Source organism: Cephus cinctus, unplaced genomic scaffold (genome assembly GCF_000341935.2).
Source record: "Cephus cinctus unplaced genomic scaffold, Ccin1 Ccin1_scaffold0160, whole genome shotgun sequence".
Lineage (NCBI taxonomy): Eukaryota > Metazoa > Arthropoda > Insecta > Hymenoptera > Cephidae > Cephus > Cephus cinctus.
This window is the reverse complement of record NW_014332886.1, coordinates 2,129,302-2,148,579: the sequence shown is the minus strand read 5'-3', so window position 1 is coordinate 2,148,579 and position 19,278 is coordinate 2,129,302. Positions and strand designations below refer to the sequence as shown.

General features: G+C 35.3%; 2 protein-coding genes across 12 annotated transcripts in view; one reads left to right on the top strand and one right to left on the bottom strand.

The window, feature by feature from the left end:
- Window positions 1-41: 41 nt before the first annotated feature.
- On the top strand, window positions 42-9,137 carry LOC107263600. The gene is made up of 4 exons (XM_025080920.1): window positions 42-206; window positions 289-674; window positions 1,138-4,713; window positions 4,806-9,137. The coding sequence occupies exons 2-4, from the start codon at window positions 318-320 to the stop codon at window positions 8,832-8,834; spliced, it is 7,962 nt and encodes a 2,653-aa protein (XP_024936688.1). The 5' UTR covers window positions 42-206; window positions 289-317; the 3' UTR covers window positions 8,835-9,137.
- Window positions 9,138-9,161: 24 nt separating this feature from the next.
- The window catches only part of LOC107263603 (fasciclin-3), a 187,188-nt gene continuing 177,071 nt past the window's right edge, over window positions 9,162-19,278 (bottom strand). For 6 of the 11 annotated variants that reach the window (XM_025080928.1, XM_025080925.1, XM_025080926.1 and 3 more), the window contains 4 exons: window positions 12,948-12,978; window positions 12,670-12,747; window positions 11,217-11,391; window positions 9,162-10,964 (listed from right to left, as the gene is read on the bottom strand). In XM_025080928.1, the coding sequence (XP_024936696.1) occupies window positions 10,788-10,964; window positions 11,217-11,391; window positions 12,670-12,747; window positions 12,948-12,978 (461 nt within the window). In that variant the 3' untranslated portion in view covers window positions 9,162-10,787. Of the gene's footprint in view, window positions 10,965-11,216; window positions 11,392-12,669; window positions 12,748-12,947; window positions 12,979-13,132; window positions 18,281-19,278 lie in introns of those variants that run through there. The other 5 variants (XM_025080933.1, XM_025080934.1, XM_015730970.2 and 2 more) reach the window with 3 other exon arrangements.

Sequence of the window (19,278 nt, the reverse complement as noted above, 5' to 3'; positions counted from 1 at the left end):
AGCAAACTTCACACGATTCATTCCCTTACGTTGTTTTCGTTTTAAGAAACAAATTAAGATTCGAAATGTTGCTCTTTGTTAAATTCTCGTAAAATAGAGTAAATGCTAAAATTTTATGTGTAATCGTCTTACGTTAACAAGAACGATAGAAAATTGTCGATAAGAAATAATATAATTAATAATGATCGCCATCCGGACGTGAAACTGTCAGTTTTCAATATTCGTATTTAAAAATTGTTAAAAGAAATCAACCAGGATTAATGATTATTTTCTTACTCTTCTTTTCAGAAAATATAAAATAATCAAGCTAAGTTAATATGGCAGGTAAAAAAACCGACATAGTCAAAAGTTCTAAGGAATCCAACGATGCTAAAGTTAAACTAAAGGATCTTTGTTCTGACGAAAAAATTCTACCGGACGTCGAAATTAATGCTTTGGGTAAAATTACAAAACACATAGAGGAACTTAAAGAGAATGTTTCTAGTGGCGATGAGATAGACGAGGAGCTCGAAAACGAATATTACATTTTAAATGATTTACTCAACTTCCCCGAAGAAACTCATTCGCTTACAAAAATAGATCCTAATTTACCAGAATGTCTCAAATACGGTGTTCGGTCTGGATTGACACACATGAATATGTCCAAATTTTCACCATTATCGAGAGGCTATCAGGTAATAGTAAAACTTTATTAATTACACAGCCAATTAATTAAAAGCCATTTAAGAGCAATTTTTCAATAAAAATACACATGACGTAAAAAATGTTATACGATATCGTGCATAAAAAAGTATAATTTATTACGGAATGGTACTATGCAAACCATTAGAAATATAACGTCAAAAGAGAAAAGAAATGTCAAAGTTCGTCGACAAATCATTAAATATAAAGTCGCGCAAGTTTTATGAATACGGGTTATAATGTACTATTGACTAAAGTATATCTGGTGGGTGACATTTTTTAATTATATAAGCAGTCAGTGTGTGCTATAAAATATAATAAATGGCAAAGTTTGAAAAAATCAATTATGCAAATTAAAAAAAAGTCATATGCTTTCGCGCCGTTGAATCATGTTGTTTTTATATTTTATGTATAGGATATGGGACGGAAATAATTTTTATATTATTTTCATTGCAGGGCGCGGCAATCGCAATAACAGCCTATGCAACAACTTCACTGCAGAAAGCACGTTGCTGGAACGAGTTGATCATAGATCAGATAGTAGAGGATGGCGATAGTTATTACCGTGACTCTTACAAGGAGGTGGACACAGATGATCGTAGGACACTGACCGTAGTCGACCTCAAGAAAGATCTGATTGTGCAAAACAGTCACCGCGTGTTTTTAAGAATCGACGAGCCAAGTTACGCAGGTGCATTTCGTTCCGAGTCTCCTACGGAGATGCACCTAATGAAGGCACTGGATCTTTTTTTCAAGAGATACGATGCAGGTATCCTAACCTCACCGCGATTGAACGTGGCCATCTGGCGGGATGCTAGGCAGTTTAATATTTTCGATGGACAGGCAAGAAAAGAAAATTGTGAGCCGGTTTCATCCGGTCAAGCTGGTTCAGCTAAGTTGATGCTGGTGAGGGATATATCTGGAGTCGCTTTTATCATCCTTGAGAAGAGTAACGTTAAGAACGAACCATTTGTATTATTCGGCGTTGGGATTAAATGCGCATATAAGATCCCAGCAACGAAGGATGATCCTGCCGAGCCGGAAAAATCTATTGGAAGACCAAAAAGGAGGCCCAGTGGTTACAAAATACAGGAAGCATTTCGAGCGCTGGTGCGAGGCTCTTATCATATGATGCATTCTGTTATTCCTAAGGAACTTCAAGGTCGTGGACATCTTGTACTGGCTCTTGCGGCTTTAATATACTCGCGTCTCGTTAACGCCAATAAGTGGAATTCGGCTATGGTTGATTTAATATTTAATCAAGCTCATATTTATCTGGTGGATCTGGTTAGAGTATTGCAAAAGAAATTCGATGACACCTTCGAGCTGAAAATCGATGAAATGATCGGTGACGTTGTCTTGGGTATATACGCTGCTAAAGTTAAAGTGGAAGTAAACGTTGTGCCTGGCCAAGGAAAGAAGGGGAAGGCTACTATAGATAATGGGGTTCGTGAATTCTTTAATAAGCACGCGACCGGTATTTTAGAGGTCAAAAAGACCTTCTATGCCATTTGGAAAGAGTTCGATAAGTATTATTTTTTTGATCCGTTTGCCTGTGATGATCAAGGATTCCGAGTGGATCCAACGGATCCTGAGTCTGCGGGAAGATACAAAGCAGCTGTGGCGTGTGTCACTATGAATAGTTCCATAAATCAAATGATTGAAACGATATTGGAGAATACTGGAAACAAGGAAAAGGATCCATTTATAATACACGGGCTACGCGTATTGTACATTAAAACAGGCACAGTCATAGATGGTCCTTTGGATCGTGTGATATATCGTGAGAGAAAAATAAATCGTAGACCAAAAGCATTAAAGAAAGATTTGCCAATCTTATCGATAGAGGACTCTTGTAAAAAGGAATTAGACATGACCCCAAAGCCTAGACCGGATGCAGAGAGGACGAAAGATGTGGGTACGCAATTTCCGGAATTAATGAAGAACATTGAAGCTTATATGACAAGGGAGGGAGAGCCCATGACTTTTGTCGAATTACAAATGTCTGATAATCCAAATCCTAATTTACAAGATACGTCCCAGAAAACAGATAATACAGAGACTACTGAAAACGATAAAAGATTATCGGATAGTCAACGGGAGGCGAAACTTGAAAGCTTCAAAGATTTGCTACGAACCGGAGATGAATCGTCACGAGTGGAAGAGAACGAAGAGAAACTGATGGAGCTGGAGCAACAAGTGAAATATGTAAAAGGTTACCATATTGTTAATCCACATTGTATAATACTGCAAGGCTCGCGGAATTGTTTAGATTCACGGTATCCAAAAAAGTGTCGTGGAAAACAAGGTTTAATAATAGCTCTTACTGGCATCGCGTATGCAAAGATAAAGGAACCATGGAAATGGCGTAATTTGGATATCGATCAGATAATTGATGTTGCTGACAAGACATATGCGGAGGTTGCAATTTGGATTTATCAAGGTAGCAAAAAGACGAAAACGGAGAATGACAACGATGATGGCGCAAGGGGAGAAACACGAGAGAGCGAAGGAAATGTGAAAAAGAAAGGTTTAGGTGAGGAGACTAAAAGTATGGGCAAAGCAACTGAAGTAGCCGGTTTTAAAGGTGTACCGGTTCCTAATCATCTTGACTTCACTGTGCTACCGGAAAAGTTACAATTTGGCGAGAACGAGATATCTTTTAAGGGTAAAGTAAATATAGCCGAAGGTGATGCAAATCCACTTGCGAATCTTGGCGAGGCTCTGGAATGTTTGTTTAAACGTTATGAAGAATTAATAGTAGAAAATAGTAATTTAATATATGCCGTATGGCGAAAAGATGACAAGTTTTTTTTATTAAATCCATACGGCAGTGACAGAGAGGGTTGGAGAATCAGAGACCATGCTGCTTCATTAATAGTGACAGATAGCATAAATGAACTTAGTGATTTATTTCATGGTATTCTTGAATTTAATGATTCCAAATTTAACATCCATTTTATTTCTATCGAATCGATTCAACCTAATGATAAATATATTATAGCAAGTTCCGTAGAAATGCCACCTGTCGAATTTTCGGAAACGTATCGAACTAAATTTTTACCGATTACCGACGAGGACTTAATTGATTCTAAAATGGAAAAAGTTAACGTACAAGTCAATCAAGAACCGGCGAATGAAGGTAAGGTCGACCAAATTGATAATAATGAGGAAGAGACTTCAAAGATAGAGGGAACTGGTCAAGGTGACGCAGTGATACAAAGCGAATCGGAGAAAGAGGTTGAATCAGTAAAGGATATTCTTTTAAGCGTAGAAGAACATACGCAACCCGATGCACCAGATAGATTAAATTTATTTCTTCTCACCGATGGCATTGATATTGAAGAAGAAAATCCAGAAATTAGTGAAGAGTCCAAAGAAATAATTGCCTACGAGAGATTGAAGTACATGCACCCACCACCCTACGTTTTACCATCGAAAAAGGCACTTTGCGTTCTTGCGGAAGCGAAACGTGCTTCGGCATCTGTACATTCGTTGCTGTCCCGATTTTCGATAGATTCTAAATTGGCTATAAAAGAAGGCAGTGAGTTACCAGAAAAAAAACCAGCAGAACAAACAGCAGTCGTAGTGTCTGATGCACTCGACATGGCAATACCCTCGAAGCTAATTAAGTTTCCACTAAAAAAGTATTTAGTCTCGAGAATTTTATCACTTGGTTTTACACCGCTTAGAGCGATCGACGAAAGATTCATTCAGGACGAAGATATAGATAAGATTATGGAAGAGGAATGCATTGCAAAAAGTCAGAAAAGTACAAATGAGAATATCTACAGAGAAAAAGTTCCCGAAATTCCTACAGAAATTCGTATCACACCGCTGATAATACCATTGGGACCAACGATAAGAACATTAAGACCGAAGAAGAAATTGAAAGCGTGCATCGTCGGAAGCGACAGGAAATGTAAATTAAAGAAAAAATACAAAGGAGACAGTATTCTAGAGAAGCTCGAGTGTAAAACTGAAGAAGTATTGTTCGACCTGCTGTTTCCGCATTCCGAAGAGGCTGAAAAAGTAAGTATTGATTCATTCAATGTTCTTATACATCAGACGGATATATGATAAACGTACGACATTCGTGACTCGAATTCGCTTTTTCCCCACAGGATATGAAATTGGAAAAGAAAAAGGATCCTTGTAAGGAGAAAAGAAGAAAAGAGTCCAACGTGCGGATGAAGGATGATAAGTCAAAGGTTAAAAAGTCCACGGAACCAGAAAGTTGTGGATTTAAAGATACAGACGACGATATAGGTATAATCGAAGGAAACACGTGCCTGAAGAATCGAGGGGAAGTCGATGAGTGTCATTTTAAAGCATGTTATTACAGTGCAATTTTATGCATTCTTGCTAAAGTGCAATTAGACGTTGACAATTTCCGTGGTAGTATTCTAGACCAGTTTATACTAGTAGGCGACAAAATATATCAGCGTACAGGAAAGTTACGATACAAACCATTAAGGTGGTTTCACAACATCGAAATTCTCGGTGCACGATACAACGTGATACTCAAACAAGTACTCTACGCCGACCCGGAGAATTGTGAAGCAGATAACTTACTTGCCGGGGTAGATGCCTACCTGAAGAAGGATCAGACGGGCATTTTGGTATTCGGTAACGCGTCCTATGCCTTCTGGCTGAACGAAGAGCGTCTCTACCTTTTCGATCCGTATGCGTGCGATGACAAAGGCCGCGCCAATGAAACTGGTTTGGCCTGCCTCATGGAATTTTGCGACGTGAGTTCCATGATTAAGCGTATTCAGGAAAACACTGGTGAGACATCAGATAAACCATACCGCGTGTATTCCCTAGCGATTGCACACATGGAGGAAATAAAGTTAAAGAGAAAGAAAAAGAGAAAACCTAGGAAGAAATCATGCGATGAAAAGACATCGGATGAAGATGAATCATCAGAAACATCAGAAAATCATGAACCCGTTGAGGAAGTATCATTAATAGAGTTACCAGAATGGATCGATAAAAGGATTGATAACGCGTACGATATGACAATCGCTGGCTATGCACCAATCCCAAATTACAATGCATCCACGATAGAGGTCATTGTTCTTGAGAATGATATTACCAGACCGATCCTGGCGCCATTTAAGAAAGCAAAAGTTACATCGGCCGATGGGAAAATTAATGCTAATTTGCTTGATGAAATTCCAAGGAAGAAAATATATGATAGACGTTTCAAGAACCATACTGCTGTGGCTATTCCAATAGATTTATGCATTATGGCTTGGGGAATTATACACGAGCCAACGCATTGGGGGATTAGAACGATCAGGGGATTATACGAAGCTAGCAAGGATCTTGCTTTAGACAGTTTATTAGTAGGAGAGGATACAACTGTTGCTGATATGGTAGATGGAGTATTGCTGGAATTTGCTATAGCGAATTACACGTTCCGTACTGTGTTCGCACCTATGCATCATGGCATGCTGTATGCAACAGAGGGTTGGAATTTAGCTATGTCCCTGAAGAAGGTTTTTGAAACTCCTGTTTACACTGGTGCGATAATCCACTGTGGAAAGGCGCACATAGGCGTGATGAACAGGAAGGGTCATTATTATGCTTGGTGGACGATGACGGGAACGAAGACTTTGAAAATTGTTACTTCTCAGGATATCGAGGATTTCTTGAAGCTGATCGTTAAGGAGATCAACGAACCGGATCAATTGGAATTTTTCATGAGGCTGGTAACGATTTCCTATGCCCGTAAAGTTTATCCTGATTGCGGCGATACGGAGGGACTGCATGAGAAGGCAATGCCTACCACGTCTTTACCTGAAATACATAAAAAAAATATGACGTCCTACGACATCGAAACTATATTTAGACCGAGTATACCGAACCCCAAGCCAATATTCGTACAAGGAACTGTAGCCTTGCGTAATCGTGATACTGTTGTTGAACCCAGAGTGAAACGATGCTATTTCGTAGCGATTTTAGCTGTAATGGTAAAACGCGATATAATTCAAAGTCCTATGCCAGGTATGGTAGACAAAATTATTGAGGTTGCTGAAGGACTCTATAAAGAATTCGTTGAGCCGAAATATCATACTGAGCATATTTTGAGAAACGTAACCGTTATGAATAGAATTTTTGAATTTCGAGATTCCGCATCAACCCTCGTTAACTTTAAAGAGAATTCATCAACGTCCGGCATTGACTTTTACTCTACGGTGAGGAAATATCTACAGAAACATTTCAAGAAGCACACTGATGGCATATTGCACTTTACCAATTGTTGTTATGGATTTTGGTACTCCAGGTCGACTAATTGTTATTATTATATCGATCCGTATCAATGCAACGGTAAAGGCAAGAAAGTGTCGAGTGATGGGATGAGCTGCCTTTGTATTTTTTCTTCATTGTCTCAAATGATAAAGCACATGTGTCAAAACAGATTTGAAGACACTACAGGATTTTTCCTTCACCGATTACATGTAGAATCCATCAATGTGCCAGCTTTCACAAAGTTCCAGGAAGATCCAATGTGGGTTTATCTTGACTTCCATTGGAGCTTCAGTCATGGATTAGATATTGTGAAACATGGAAGAAAGGGAAATCGAAAGATAGTTAAAGAGGAAAAACCTTCATGGAATTATTACGTTATTGAAGTGCCGAATCTTATTTATTCCGTATGGGGTACATTGGGTTGTTATGATTCAAGATTTGGTAATAGAGCCGGTAAAAACCAGGCAGCGATTTGTGTAGCTGTATTAGCAATGCAGTATCTCAGCCATCCTTCGCAATGGGGTCCAGCAATTTTGGATTCTGCTGTGATATGCGGCGATTGCTATTATACTGAGAGTTCAAAGAGTGCTTTACGAAAAGGATCAAGACACGCCAATAGATTTAATTTGCAGCCTTGCTTTAAAGTATTTCCACATGTATGGATGATAGAATTTAAGCCGAATATGTGTGGAATACTATATGGTGATCAAGGACGAATGTCTTTGGCTGATATGTTGAATTTGGCATTCCAGGAAGCATCAAATGTTATAATCGAATGTAATAGAGTGACTCTTTGTGTACTTGCCACAGAAGATGGCTATTTTGCAACAGATCCACGTTGGACGGGTCCACCGTTATTTTCAAAAAACTACGGCGCTATTTATACACTACGTTGTAGAAATATTAATGTTTTGGTATACTGCCTGACCAAAATGTTAAATACTAATCAGAGATTGGAATTCTCCATTAGTCCAATATTGTTAACGTTCTCCCAAGAAATTTGCAAGTTTAGTGGAGAAAAAGGTTTTTCCCCGCAGAAGAAAATTCTTAATGATCCCGTTCGCGTTCGACCTGGAAAATCTAATGATCCTGGTAATTTGATATCTGATTCCCCAACAGTGCCTGATGAGGATATTTACCTTCATTATCGAAGAAATCTGACTATTGGTATTGATCATGGTAGCGAATTGGAAAATCCACCCATACCGTGTCCTGAACCCAAATTAGAAATTGATAATTTGAATAATACTCTAATTAGCACTACGTGGCACTTGAACGTCGGCCAACCTATTCCACATAAACATACAAAAATTTTGTATAATCCTTTATTAATGAAATCTGATTTACGAGAATGCGCAGGGCTACCTAATGCAATAGACGATTCGCACACTAAAAAGAATTATGCTCATTTAATGGACGTCAATAAGTATCCAGAATGGATTGATTTTATGAAAAATGTTACTGAATCATCTCAGATACCTGCAAGGATTTTGAAGGATATAATGAAATCTGAAAGAAATGCCATGCCATTAGCTTTGAAAAAACCTCTACACTGTATCAAAGCTCCCAGCTTTATTTTGGATAGGAGTCGTGCGCTGTTCAATAAACAAATTGAAGAAATGACGGATAAGGAATATACGACATATCGTCATCGCATATCTCCAATAAATGAACGAAAAGAAGAATCTGATAATTTGGAAGGTGGTACACAAGCAATTGGACCGGAGAATGAAAATTTGGAAACTAATAATGAAACTAAAAATGAAACTGAAAATGAGACTGAAAATGAAACTGAAAATGAAACTGAAACGGAATTGGATACCGCAGATACTAAAGAAGGCAATTTGGATGACAATGGTGGAACGACTGATGAAGGCGTGACGGATAACGAATAATACAAGAGTGTGATTTAATTGTGTAAAATTTATGAACGTTTATCAACATTTATCAATACATGTTTCATGTAATGATGTTTTATAATGATTCGGTCAGTTATTGAAATAATCATCGATTCAAAACACCTCTTGCATCATGACTATCCGTAAAACCAGTTAGTGTAATATTGTTATTAGAATAAAAATTATGTTCGACGGAATATGAGTTTTTAATACTTCAATTTTAATAGCTAATGCATGCATAGTTATCACGCGATGATATTTTTTTAATCCTTCTACGTTCTAAGTAATGATCCGTCACTTCGTGTATTAATATTAACACGGTTCTGTACTGCAATTATTTTATTTATTTAATAAGTTTAGGAAATACAAAAAAATAAGTAGTCTTCTTAGTATTGGACGGCGTAACGTGACTTAAGACAAAACTAAAAATTGCTTTATTTGTTTTAGTAAATAATTCAAAAGGACTTGTATGACGTAAACTAAATTTTAAATTTAGTTTAAATTACGAATACTACAATCTCATGTACATTTATTTTGATTTTTATCAATGATGATTTTCAGCATTGGTATAATATGGAAAGTGACTTTCACAAAGTGACCAATATGAATTTATGCTAAAATACGAATGAATGAACTGAATTGTCTCAACAATTGTAAAATTGTAAGACCCTAGATATTTTTTGACAGGGCAGAAGACAAAATGAATCCGAAAACATAAATTTTCGCCTATGTGTTTCTCTGTTTAGTCATCGCCTTTATCTTGAGTAAGCAAAAGAAAGCGTCGTTTTAAGTAAAGCGTGAATAAATTGAATTAAAAGATAAATTTCTATATTACAAAGACACGTAATATTTAAATACATTAAAGTTAAGGCAATAATAAATTATTTTGAAAATTACACAGTGATCGTATACAAGATGTCGTCGAGCTCAGTCATTCATTCATTACAGCACAAGACTGAATTAGTCACTTTATAAAAATCATTAGGTTGTATATAAGAAATGATCGGTTTACCGGTCAAAAAATGTCAAATAATATGTAATTGTATAAAATTATGAAATATTCATTCTCAATGTTAATGAGTTATATTACGGTGCTTTTCAAACGTTTAAACATAACATTGGGAAATATCCACAATATACAAATACAAGATGTTCTGTCATTACATCATTAACAGTTCTACAGACCAATGTATTCTAAAATTAAAACATAGAGATCCAGACATTATTTTGCTACTTCGATTAATGTTTAGTTTGAATAATATGACTATATGTATAGGGTCTGTAGGAACCTCTGACGAAGTGCATTATTAAGGTTATACTATTACACCATTACGCTAATAATATTAACAACCATTTTTAAGTACTTGAATAGTCAATATATATATATATATTTTTTCATGAATGACTTCTTAACGTAATTACTTAATATATATATATGGGTACAAATAGCCATTTTTATAATCATCATGGTATTCAAGAATGATCTGTAGAAAGATGAATAATGTCTTCGATAAAAAAGCAGAGTTATTTTCAAAATCTTGGCGCTTCTTAAAATTAGTTCGAACTATCATGAGAATGTGTCAATGTTAATACATTTTTTACCTAGATAAGCATATGCGTATAATATCTCCTATCATTTGCCCCTAAAATCATACCGATTACAATTCCGTTCATTTATATAAACTCATTATTTGTACATGGCGTAATGATACCACGTTTTCTTTCCCAAATGTAAAAACACCGACTCTTTCCTACATATCAATTTAATCGTTCAAGTTTGAAAATCCTCAGTTTGATCGTTTTCAGCGATGCGTTGTCGTCAATAGTGTCAAATTGTCGTTCACGAGAGAATCAAGTTCTCAATAAAAAAGGCATATATTACGTCGAGAATTTAACACTATAATAAAATACGTCTCTGAGCATCGGTGGTAAAATCATAAAATCTTCAAGCTACTTGTCAGTGGGTGGTTTCGTGTATAAAATTTCAGCGTACTCCGTCTTGTCTTCGTTTATAAGACGTGGAGTGACTTGCTGTTGCGTCAAATCCAATTCCGCGTAGACTATTCCGCCCTCTCCAGATGCAGGATTGCTGACGTTTGTTTCAGCTGGCTGTTCGGTCGTTTGAAGCTGAATAAAAAAGAATATTTATAATTAATATACGAGTATTACGATAATGCATAGCAGGAAGGAAATAGTAATGTGAAGTAACAGTATAGAGAAACTAAACATAATAACTGAATATACGGGTAAGGAACTTCTAAGTATTTAATGACAAATATGCCATAGTCCATTATGTTCCTAACATGATCCATTAGGAATCTACTATAAAGACTTATTGCTGGAGGAGACGTGGCTTCAAGTACTAAGAGAAAATATTACCTTCTCGTCATCTACCGTAACGACAGTCCTTACTGTATCGCTGTCAGCGCCAGACACTTTATCCTTATTGCGCTTGAAGAGTTGAGATAAGGTAATTTTGGGACGTCGTCGTCTCGCAGGAACAGCGCCATCCACTTCGCTCCTGGAATATCTTCCAGCGCTTTCAGTGTCGCTTCTAATTAATGAAAGTGGTTCGGATCAGGTATCGTTAAAACATGATAAAATAATACGACATAGGAAGATGACGAGGATGATTCGTCAAGCGATAATAATTGTTTATCGTTAGCGAATGTAATAGTGCACGATGAATTTACCTGATTACATAAGATATTGTCTCGTAAGGGAACGCGATGATTGAATAAGGATAATTATAAAATAAATGAAAAATATAATCAGTATTGACGATGGTGACGATGACTATCGTTACCGATGATTTATATTTCTAGCGATTTGATCGATCGATTATTGTATCGAATGTGCGTAACATCTAGTTATGATGAATTATTAAACCGTCGTACATACAAGTCTTTGTAAAACATAGCGACATGATAATTGAAGGCATACGTTTTTTCTAAAGGATTTTCAGTCACTGGTAATAATACCTCTTTTTTGTATGAAAAAAGAGAAAAAAAAAGATCATCAATGCGGTATCGATTTGCAACCGACTAATAGCAGGTTATTCCGAGTAGGAAGTTACGTTATATCTTCATTGACCTATGACCTCGACATCAGTCTTAAGCAAATTAGTTATAGCAGGTACGATATATTTTTGCAAAAATTATTCATTCTTTTAGACATTTACTATCATAAAAAATATAGTAGATGTTTTCATCTACAATTGTATATATGATTTATAGTATAATCGATGTATCCAATGGGATGTGTCATATTACGATTTTTAACGACTGATATTTAACAGTCATTAGTCAGAATTATTACACGCAATTAACAATAACTTTTGGTAGAAGTAGATAGTTACGTCATTAATCGCAAGATCAGATTGAGGTAATATTAAATTTCATATCGCAGTTTCAATACGTTTTATAATATATTTCCATAGCTAATGTCACCTTATTCGAATATTGGAAAAATGGTTTCTAATTAGGTTATTCGATGACCAGCTATCTTAACAGTCAACAGGGATTGCCGTGAAGCAAAAACGATTGAACGATTATTTTTGAACGATCTAATTATTTTGACGTGCATATGGAAGCTTGGAGTATTGTTATTGTAATTAGACATACTGTCATTACTCATCGTGATCACTGAGCAAGGATATGATGCGAAAAATAAATATTTTGTACAATTACGTCACACCGCGTACCAAAGCAAACGTTTAGCGGATTGTACATTATCACAATACTTAAGAAAATAGCATGTAGGTTGGATGCATGAAATTTTGAACATAGCGTGAACGGTATAAGAGATAAAGAAAATAAAATGTACTCCTTGCCTTCGCCCATTGGTCTCATCTGTTTTGGATTTGTGGAAGCGAAGAAGACTAACGCTTGCTGCCGGATCCGCTAAGTCTCTGAAAATGTGCGTCATGCCAGCAATATTCTAAAAAAATTCTTTTGACTACCGTTCGTGTGATTTTACATTTTCAATAACGATAAATAACGATGTTCGCGTCACCACGATTAACTAAAGTACGGTGTTAGTTACAATTGTGCTTGAAATACTAGAAGAAGGTAATTCGAAGTAAAAATTAATTAACTTATTAATACTCACGACTCTCCGATATTCCTGGTCGACGAGCCATCTGAAAATTATTGAAATAAAATGGTCTTCAGTAATCCGCTATGATTAATAATAAATATATGAATTTTTGTAAATTCTCAATTTCCTTTATCATTTTTATATTTTTTTTTCGTGACCGGATGTGGCATGGGATGGGAACGCTCACGCGTACAGAATTATTTAAAACAAATGTTTTATTTCAAAAATCATATAATACCTAGTATAATATCATAGCGACGAATGAACTTATTACATACAGCTCTCTATATATTAATTTCATTTAAATTCTTATATTTACTCCTGTCTATTACATTGTATCTACAAGTACAGATACAAAATTTTCTTAATTCTTTTTTTTTTCAATTTTCATTTCACCTTACGTGGTCGCAATGCATTTCTTAATTTATTTACCGATCCCATAATATTTTAATTTAATCATTTATTTTAAAGTAGCGACCTCTCAAGTATTTTTTAATTTATATTCGTGTAGTCAGGGAAATAAAGATTGAAAAGAAGTATGATGATATAGAACTTAATTAAATAATCAAGAATACATGTTGCATGCCTGTCATACAATAACACATTATAGTTTCGGAGTAACCTGCATCGTAATATTCTAACGTAAATTGCATCGTTGTTTAATTATTAATCTTATATAAAACAATGAAATATAGCTGCGCCATTGCACGGGTATAATTTGAATCTCAAAATGGAAATTAAATTTGCGGGTTAAAGCGTTGTCAAAAAACGAACGATAGAGCTAGTATAATGCAAGAAGTAATGATTTTGAAAAATGTTTCAGAGAACACCAATTTCAGGTAATAGCAATTATTATTATATTACCTAGACTTACGTTTAACATAAATATATCTATATATATATATACTCCATTGTATGGCCAACGATCATGCTCCTTTTAATGGAGTGTCATCCTCCAGTGTGAATACGAGCTTAAAAAATTTCCTTCAATATTTAACTGGATACTCAATGCAAATTTCTTCGTCGCTTATCTCGATTACGAAAATCCTTATACAAATTATATATGATCGTAGAAATCGCCGAAGAACACACATCTCGTTTGGAAAGGACAGTGTCGCAGCATGATCATTGTGAATTTAAGTATATAGCGTTACGATCAATAATAATTAAAACCAATTATGAAAGAAGGGTAGTTATATCATAAAATACCACAACGAACCTTTGTACATAACATAAATGTGTTATAATACTCTATTTCAGTATTATACGTATGTTGTAATTACGTTTAGTCTTTTTTAATTAATCAAGTTGAATGGGTCAAACATCGTAGATTGGCCTAGTGTTCACGCATTCACTCCTCTCCATCATTCCTACAGGATCGATATACAATGAATTTATATTTCGCAAAAGGTTGATTAAATGATTATATTTTTCATCAGTATAAAAATCGAGGTGTTGTACATTCCTCTAGAAATATTTTATTATAACGCATCAATGAATTTCGTGTTTAAAATTGAACTTGTCACTTTTAATGAATGTAATAGGAAAATGGAGAGAGAGCGAGAGTCATTATCATGGATATCCTAAAGCCCAAATTTTGTATTTCGTTTGGCAGTGATTTTGAATATTGTTTACTATGTATTATTTGGACTTGTTCAAACTGATTTAGTCTTGCGAGATTCATCACGTTTATGTATGGTCGTACTACACACGTATAGTTTTGGGAATGGTTAAACATCTCTTCGCTATTTAAATTTATTGTTTTTAGTCAGATTATTGTAAAGCATTTAAAAACAGAATAACATATGTATATTACGCATATAAAAGATTTATGCGACACAAGAGAAAAAGCTCTCCAAAGTAGTTTTTCCATTAGGCATTTTCCGAGTAACCGTGCGTTACTGCTTGAGTCTCATCTTTTATTTTATGTCGGAATATATATATTTTTTTTAATTGTCATTAACTTCTTTTCCTCTTTTTACTGTATAACGAAATTGAAGATGAATTGAGAGAATTGATCGCGAACACGTTATGAGTACCTATTGGCAATATACGCCCACATATCTATGCTTTTTGTTAATGATTTAATATGTTATGTTTTGCGAGATAATTAACCATTAAGTAAATTTTACTTTTTCTTATATTATTTTCATTCACATACGAATAACGGTAGGTCACTGGCAATTGGGATGCAATTGGTTCGTTAAATATGTGAAATATTAACGAGTTGCAAACCAAATGCCACGACACAGCATATATCATTACTATTTCAATTTCATACCGTAATATTTATAATATATATATTTATATATACAACACGCAGTAATTTCAGGCTCGCCGAACGCCGAATTTTTCTTTCCACTTTTAAGCCAAAACGTGACTGCGTTAATGTATTGTTCTTTACTTATTTTTTACACGGAGTAAAAATTTCACAATATGTAGATTTTGGAAAAATTCGTTGTCCGACGGATCCTAATTCGTAATTGAAAATGTGATCGTGTTTATGAAGATCGAAGAAGTGTGTATGTGCAGAATTCGGAAAGTTTACTCGTAAGAAACCGAAAGTGTCTCATGAATATTGCGCACGAGAAAACGCGAGATATTTTCATGAAAATTCGCCTTTATTCAATGTTACTTTTATCATTTTCGCTCTCATTTAATCGTCAGCTAAGTAAAAGGCGACTGTACAAAAGTACAAATAATCTTTATTGTCAGAAGGCAATGATAAGAAACACGAAGTTCGCGAATGGTCTAATAAAATTTTGTATCAGTTATAAGAATTTTGGTCGATTTCTATGCATTTTGTCTGGCAATGAGACTTAATAAAGAACGAGGCAGTTATAAGGAAAAATGATCGTTCGATGAGACAATATATCTGTGTATTATGAACAATAAAAAATAAAGCACTAATAAACACGTTGGCGCAATATTACAAAAGGTACAGATTTGCGATACATATATATATACCATATATCTGCAGTAGAAGAATTAATATTATCATAAGAAAAATTCTAGTTTTACAATAAATGAAATTCGTCAGTGTATATAGGATTAATATATAGTACGAGAATATTTTTCTAAATCTAATTGTTAACACTGCATCCATCCATTTTTTTTTGAGATTACACACTTCGTTCCTGTCCATTTCAAATCACCGTTGGCAAAGTTGTTTCTTGTATTTTCGCATAATAATTTGCAAAGATTTTAACAGAATTTTATGTGGCAAATACTTTTGCTCTTCTTAAAAAGGAAACTACGATGCAGATGGATGCAGCGCGGACTAACGTAAGGACAATGCCGTGAATCGAATCGCAAAAGTAATTAGTAGGACACAATTATATCTAAATTAATGTAGAAGAAAGATACAACCTCGTTTCTTTTTTAAGGTCAGATCAAAGTAGTAAATAATACTGACCGAGTGACTTTTTTTATGCTACGAAAGATGAAGAAATAGCGACAGACATGTTCCTTTTCAAGGTGCATTAGAAAATGTTTGCAAAAAGCTAACACATGGAATGTCGCATCGTCAAATATGACAATGATGTAGATTAACGTGTCATATAATATAATTCTAAGTACAGTAGAGTCTCATTTTCGGCACACCTTGAAAACGAATTTACACTTGGATAATCTTTCTTGAGTTCCATCGTAAAAGAAGTCAACTGGGTCTCAGACCTTTATTTAAATATTACAATTATTAAATAATACAATGGCAATTCCATGGTACGTACAACGATGTAAAGGGAATTGACGAGAAAAAAGAAAAACACTTTTCACACAATTTTCAAGAAAGGACCAGCGCGACAAAAAGTTTTTAAAAGCAGAAAACGAGACCGTATCTGTGTAATGTAGATGAATCGTAAATGTTTAAATCGTCGTATTTAGTATAATATTACAAAAACAAAAAAATGTGAAATATGACATTTGATTTGTTTACGCTATCAGATCGTTCGTCGGTTTTCACGAATACAATGATTGAACTGTATTACTACAATTATTAGGAGTCGTAAGTGTTCACAATGCATACCCCCGTTAGACATGTCACGCTCGCACAGGGCGAGAAAAGATTTTGAATAATTCGCGTTAATTATATTCAGTTCGAGTTGGTATCTCGTCATATGAAAATCCTGCCTTTACGTTGGGACGACCGAAGAAGCTAATCCTAGGTGAACGAATTGTCACTCCTCCTGGATTATCGCACTTGGTAAACTATACACAGGATGAAGAGCGTACACTACTTTTACTCCCCTTTTAATTTCACTCCTGTCTAAACTTCACGTAAAAAAGACACAATCGTAGCTCAGGAGAATCCCCGTCCAAAGATGCTATATGATGTCGATCATTACCTTATGTACAAACTTCGCCACAATAAAGGACTTTGGGAATTCAATTAAAAATGGCATCAGATATCAAAGTGTCAAATCATATCGCGTATATCGCTCACGTAAATGCTTATTACATAAAAAGACAAAAACAACAATATCAATTAATCAGATCGCATTACTTGCCATGAGATTCATCGTAAGGAGTACTCAAAGAAAAAAAAATAAAAGAAATTACATAAAAGCGTCATCGGTTCGAGGAAATACAATGCGCGGTAAGTTCTGTGAACGAACACGAGATGCCAACCGTTTCTTGTCCATTGATCGATCAATCATTATATAATATATCAAAGGTTATAAAGACTCCCTTTGATTCCGATTGTGATGCGACCAGACTTCCATGTTAACCACATATGAACGAATGCAAGCTGGTTGCCGTTGCTGTTAATTTCAATGGTCGTGTGTTTTTCAATTAACGTTATTTTCAAAAAGTACCATTACATCCAGGGTGTTGGACGGATGATAAAAAATATATTTATATATATCTATATATCCTACATACACATAGCTATAAATATATCCTTATTAATCAGCATCATTATACGCATTAAGTGAACTTAAAGTGCTCTCTGTGTCCACCATTGTGAAGCAGTGAGATTTCATAACCACAGGTTGGACATGTCGCTCGACAAACAGACTTTCGACTAATCCTACAGTAATACCGCTCTTTAGACAAAATGTCCAACACCCTTCAGTATAACGTACTCTTTTCTACATATTCATAATGGCGGACTGGTTAAACCGGAGTGTCTGTCTTCTCGTCCTTCTTGATGTCTTTAACGTCCGTGCGTCCGTTCACGTATTCGGTGCTGGCGTGTATGGGATTCTCCTGACCACCATGCGGAATCTTCTCGTCGATAATGTGAGGATCTTCGTGCTCGTCTTCCTCGTCGCCCGGAGTGATGTGAGCTTCGCTTCCGGCGCCCGCACCGCTCGCTGCTTCCTCGTCGCCACGACGTCTCGCTGCAACAAGCAACGCCACGATCGGTCAAGGCAATGGTGTGTGTGTGGTGGATTTCATATGACGAAATTTATTGTTATTTCTAGTTATTTTTTCCTCATTGTTTATTTCAATTATTGACTACGTGGGAAGATCGGTGCAGATTTTTATGATTTGCGAAAATTTATAAATTATGCATTCCTTTCTTTACGATCGAATATGTAAGGGGAACTTTTTATTCTTGGTAATTTCATGAACCAGTCCGAGAGAGAGTCGAGGGTGTATATAAGATTGGGTTGGGTATCTTCATGGAATATTCTACGTCTCGATGTCGTTTCTTACGTACGTGGTACTAAGACACGTCGTAAGTCTCCAATTGAATTTCTATAAAGGAAAGTTTGGTAGTTGTAATTTTTATGAATTCGCGGAACAGTTTCCGTTCAACTTTTCCAGATTTTTAATATTCTTTTGTCAAATCGTTCGAAGATACGCTGGGGAACTTTGTTTATAGCAGTAAGTTCTCCTTTCACGGTGGAATGTAAAATGAATATATCGTTCTCCAAGGGAGAAACTATGGTACTGCTATAGCTATTAAGTTGGATTCCTAAAATAGTCCAGAAAATAAGGGAAAATGTTTTCGAAGTTTGATGCGAATTATTGAGCTACGTTAATCCGTGTTTGTAAAGGCTTAAAGTTCGTCGAGATAGTATCTAATTAATGTGAGTAATTATCGTAACATTCACAAGCAATTCATCACACTAACACTATAGTATAATAGAACCAAGCGAAGTGGTAAGGTAAATGTGAATTTAATTGGTACATACGAATAATAGCAAATGCTTATAAACACTCAGCTCAGGGAATAATAAGGGTATATACATGCTTCAACAGTCAACTGACAAAGGGAATTATCAACTATCAGAAAAAATGATGGATCGAACGATTAATAATTTATTATATTCATTAATTCTATTACTTTTCTTTTTTTTTTTTTTTTTTTTTTTTTTTTTTTTTTTTTTTT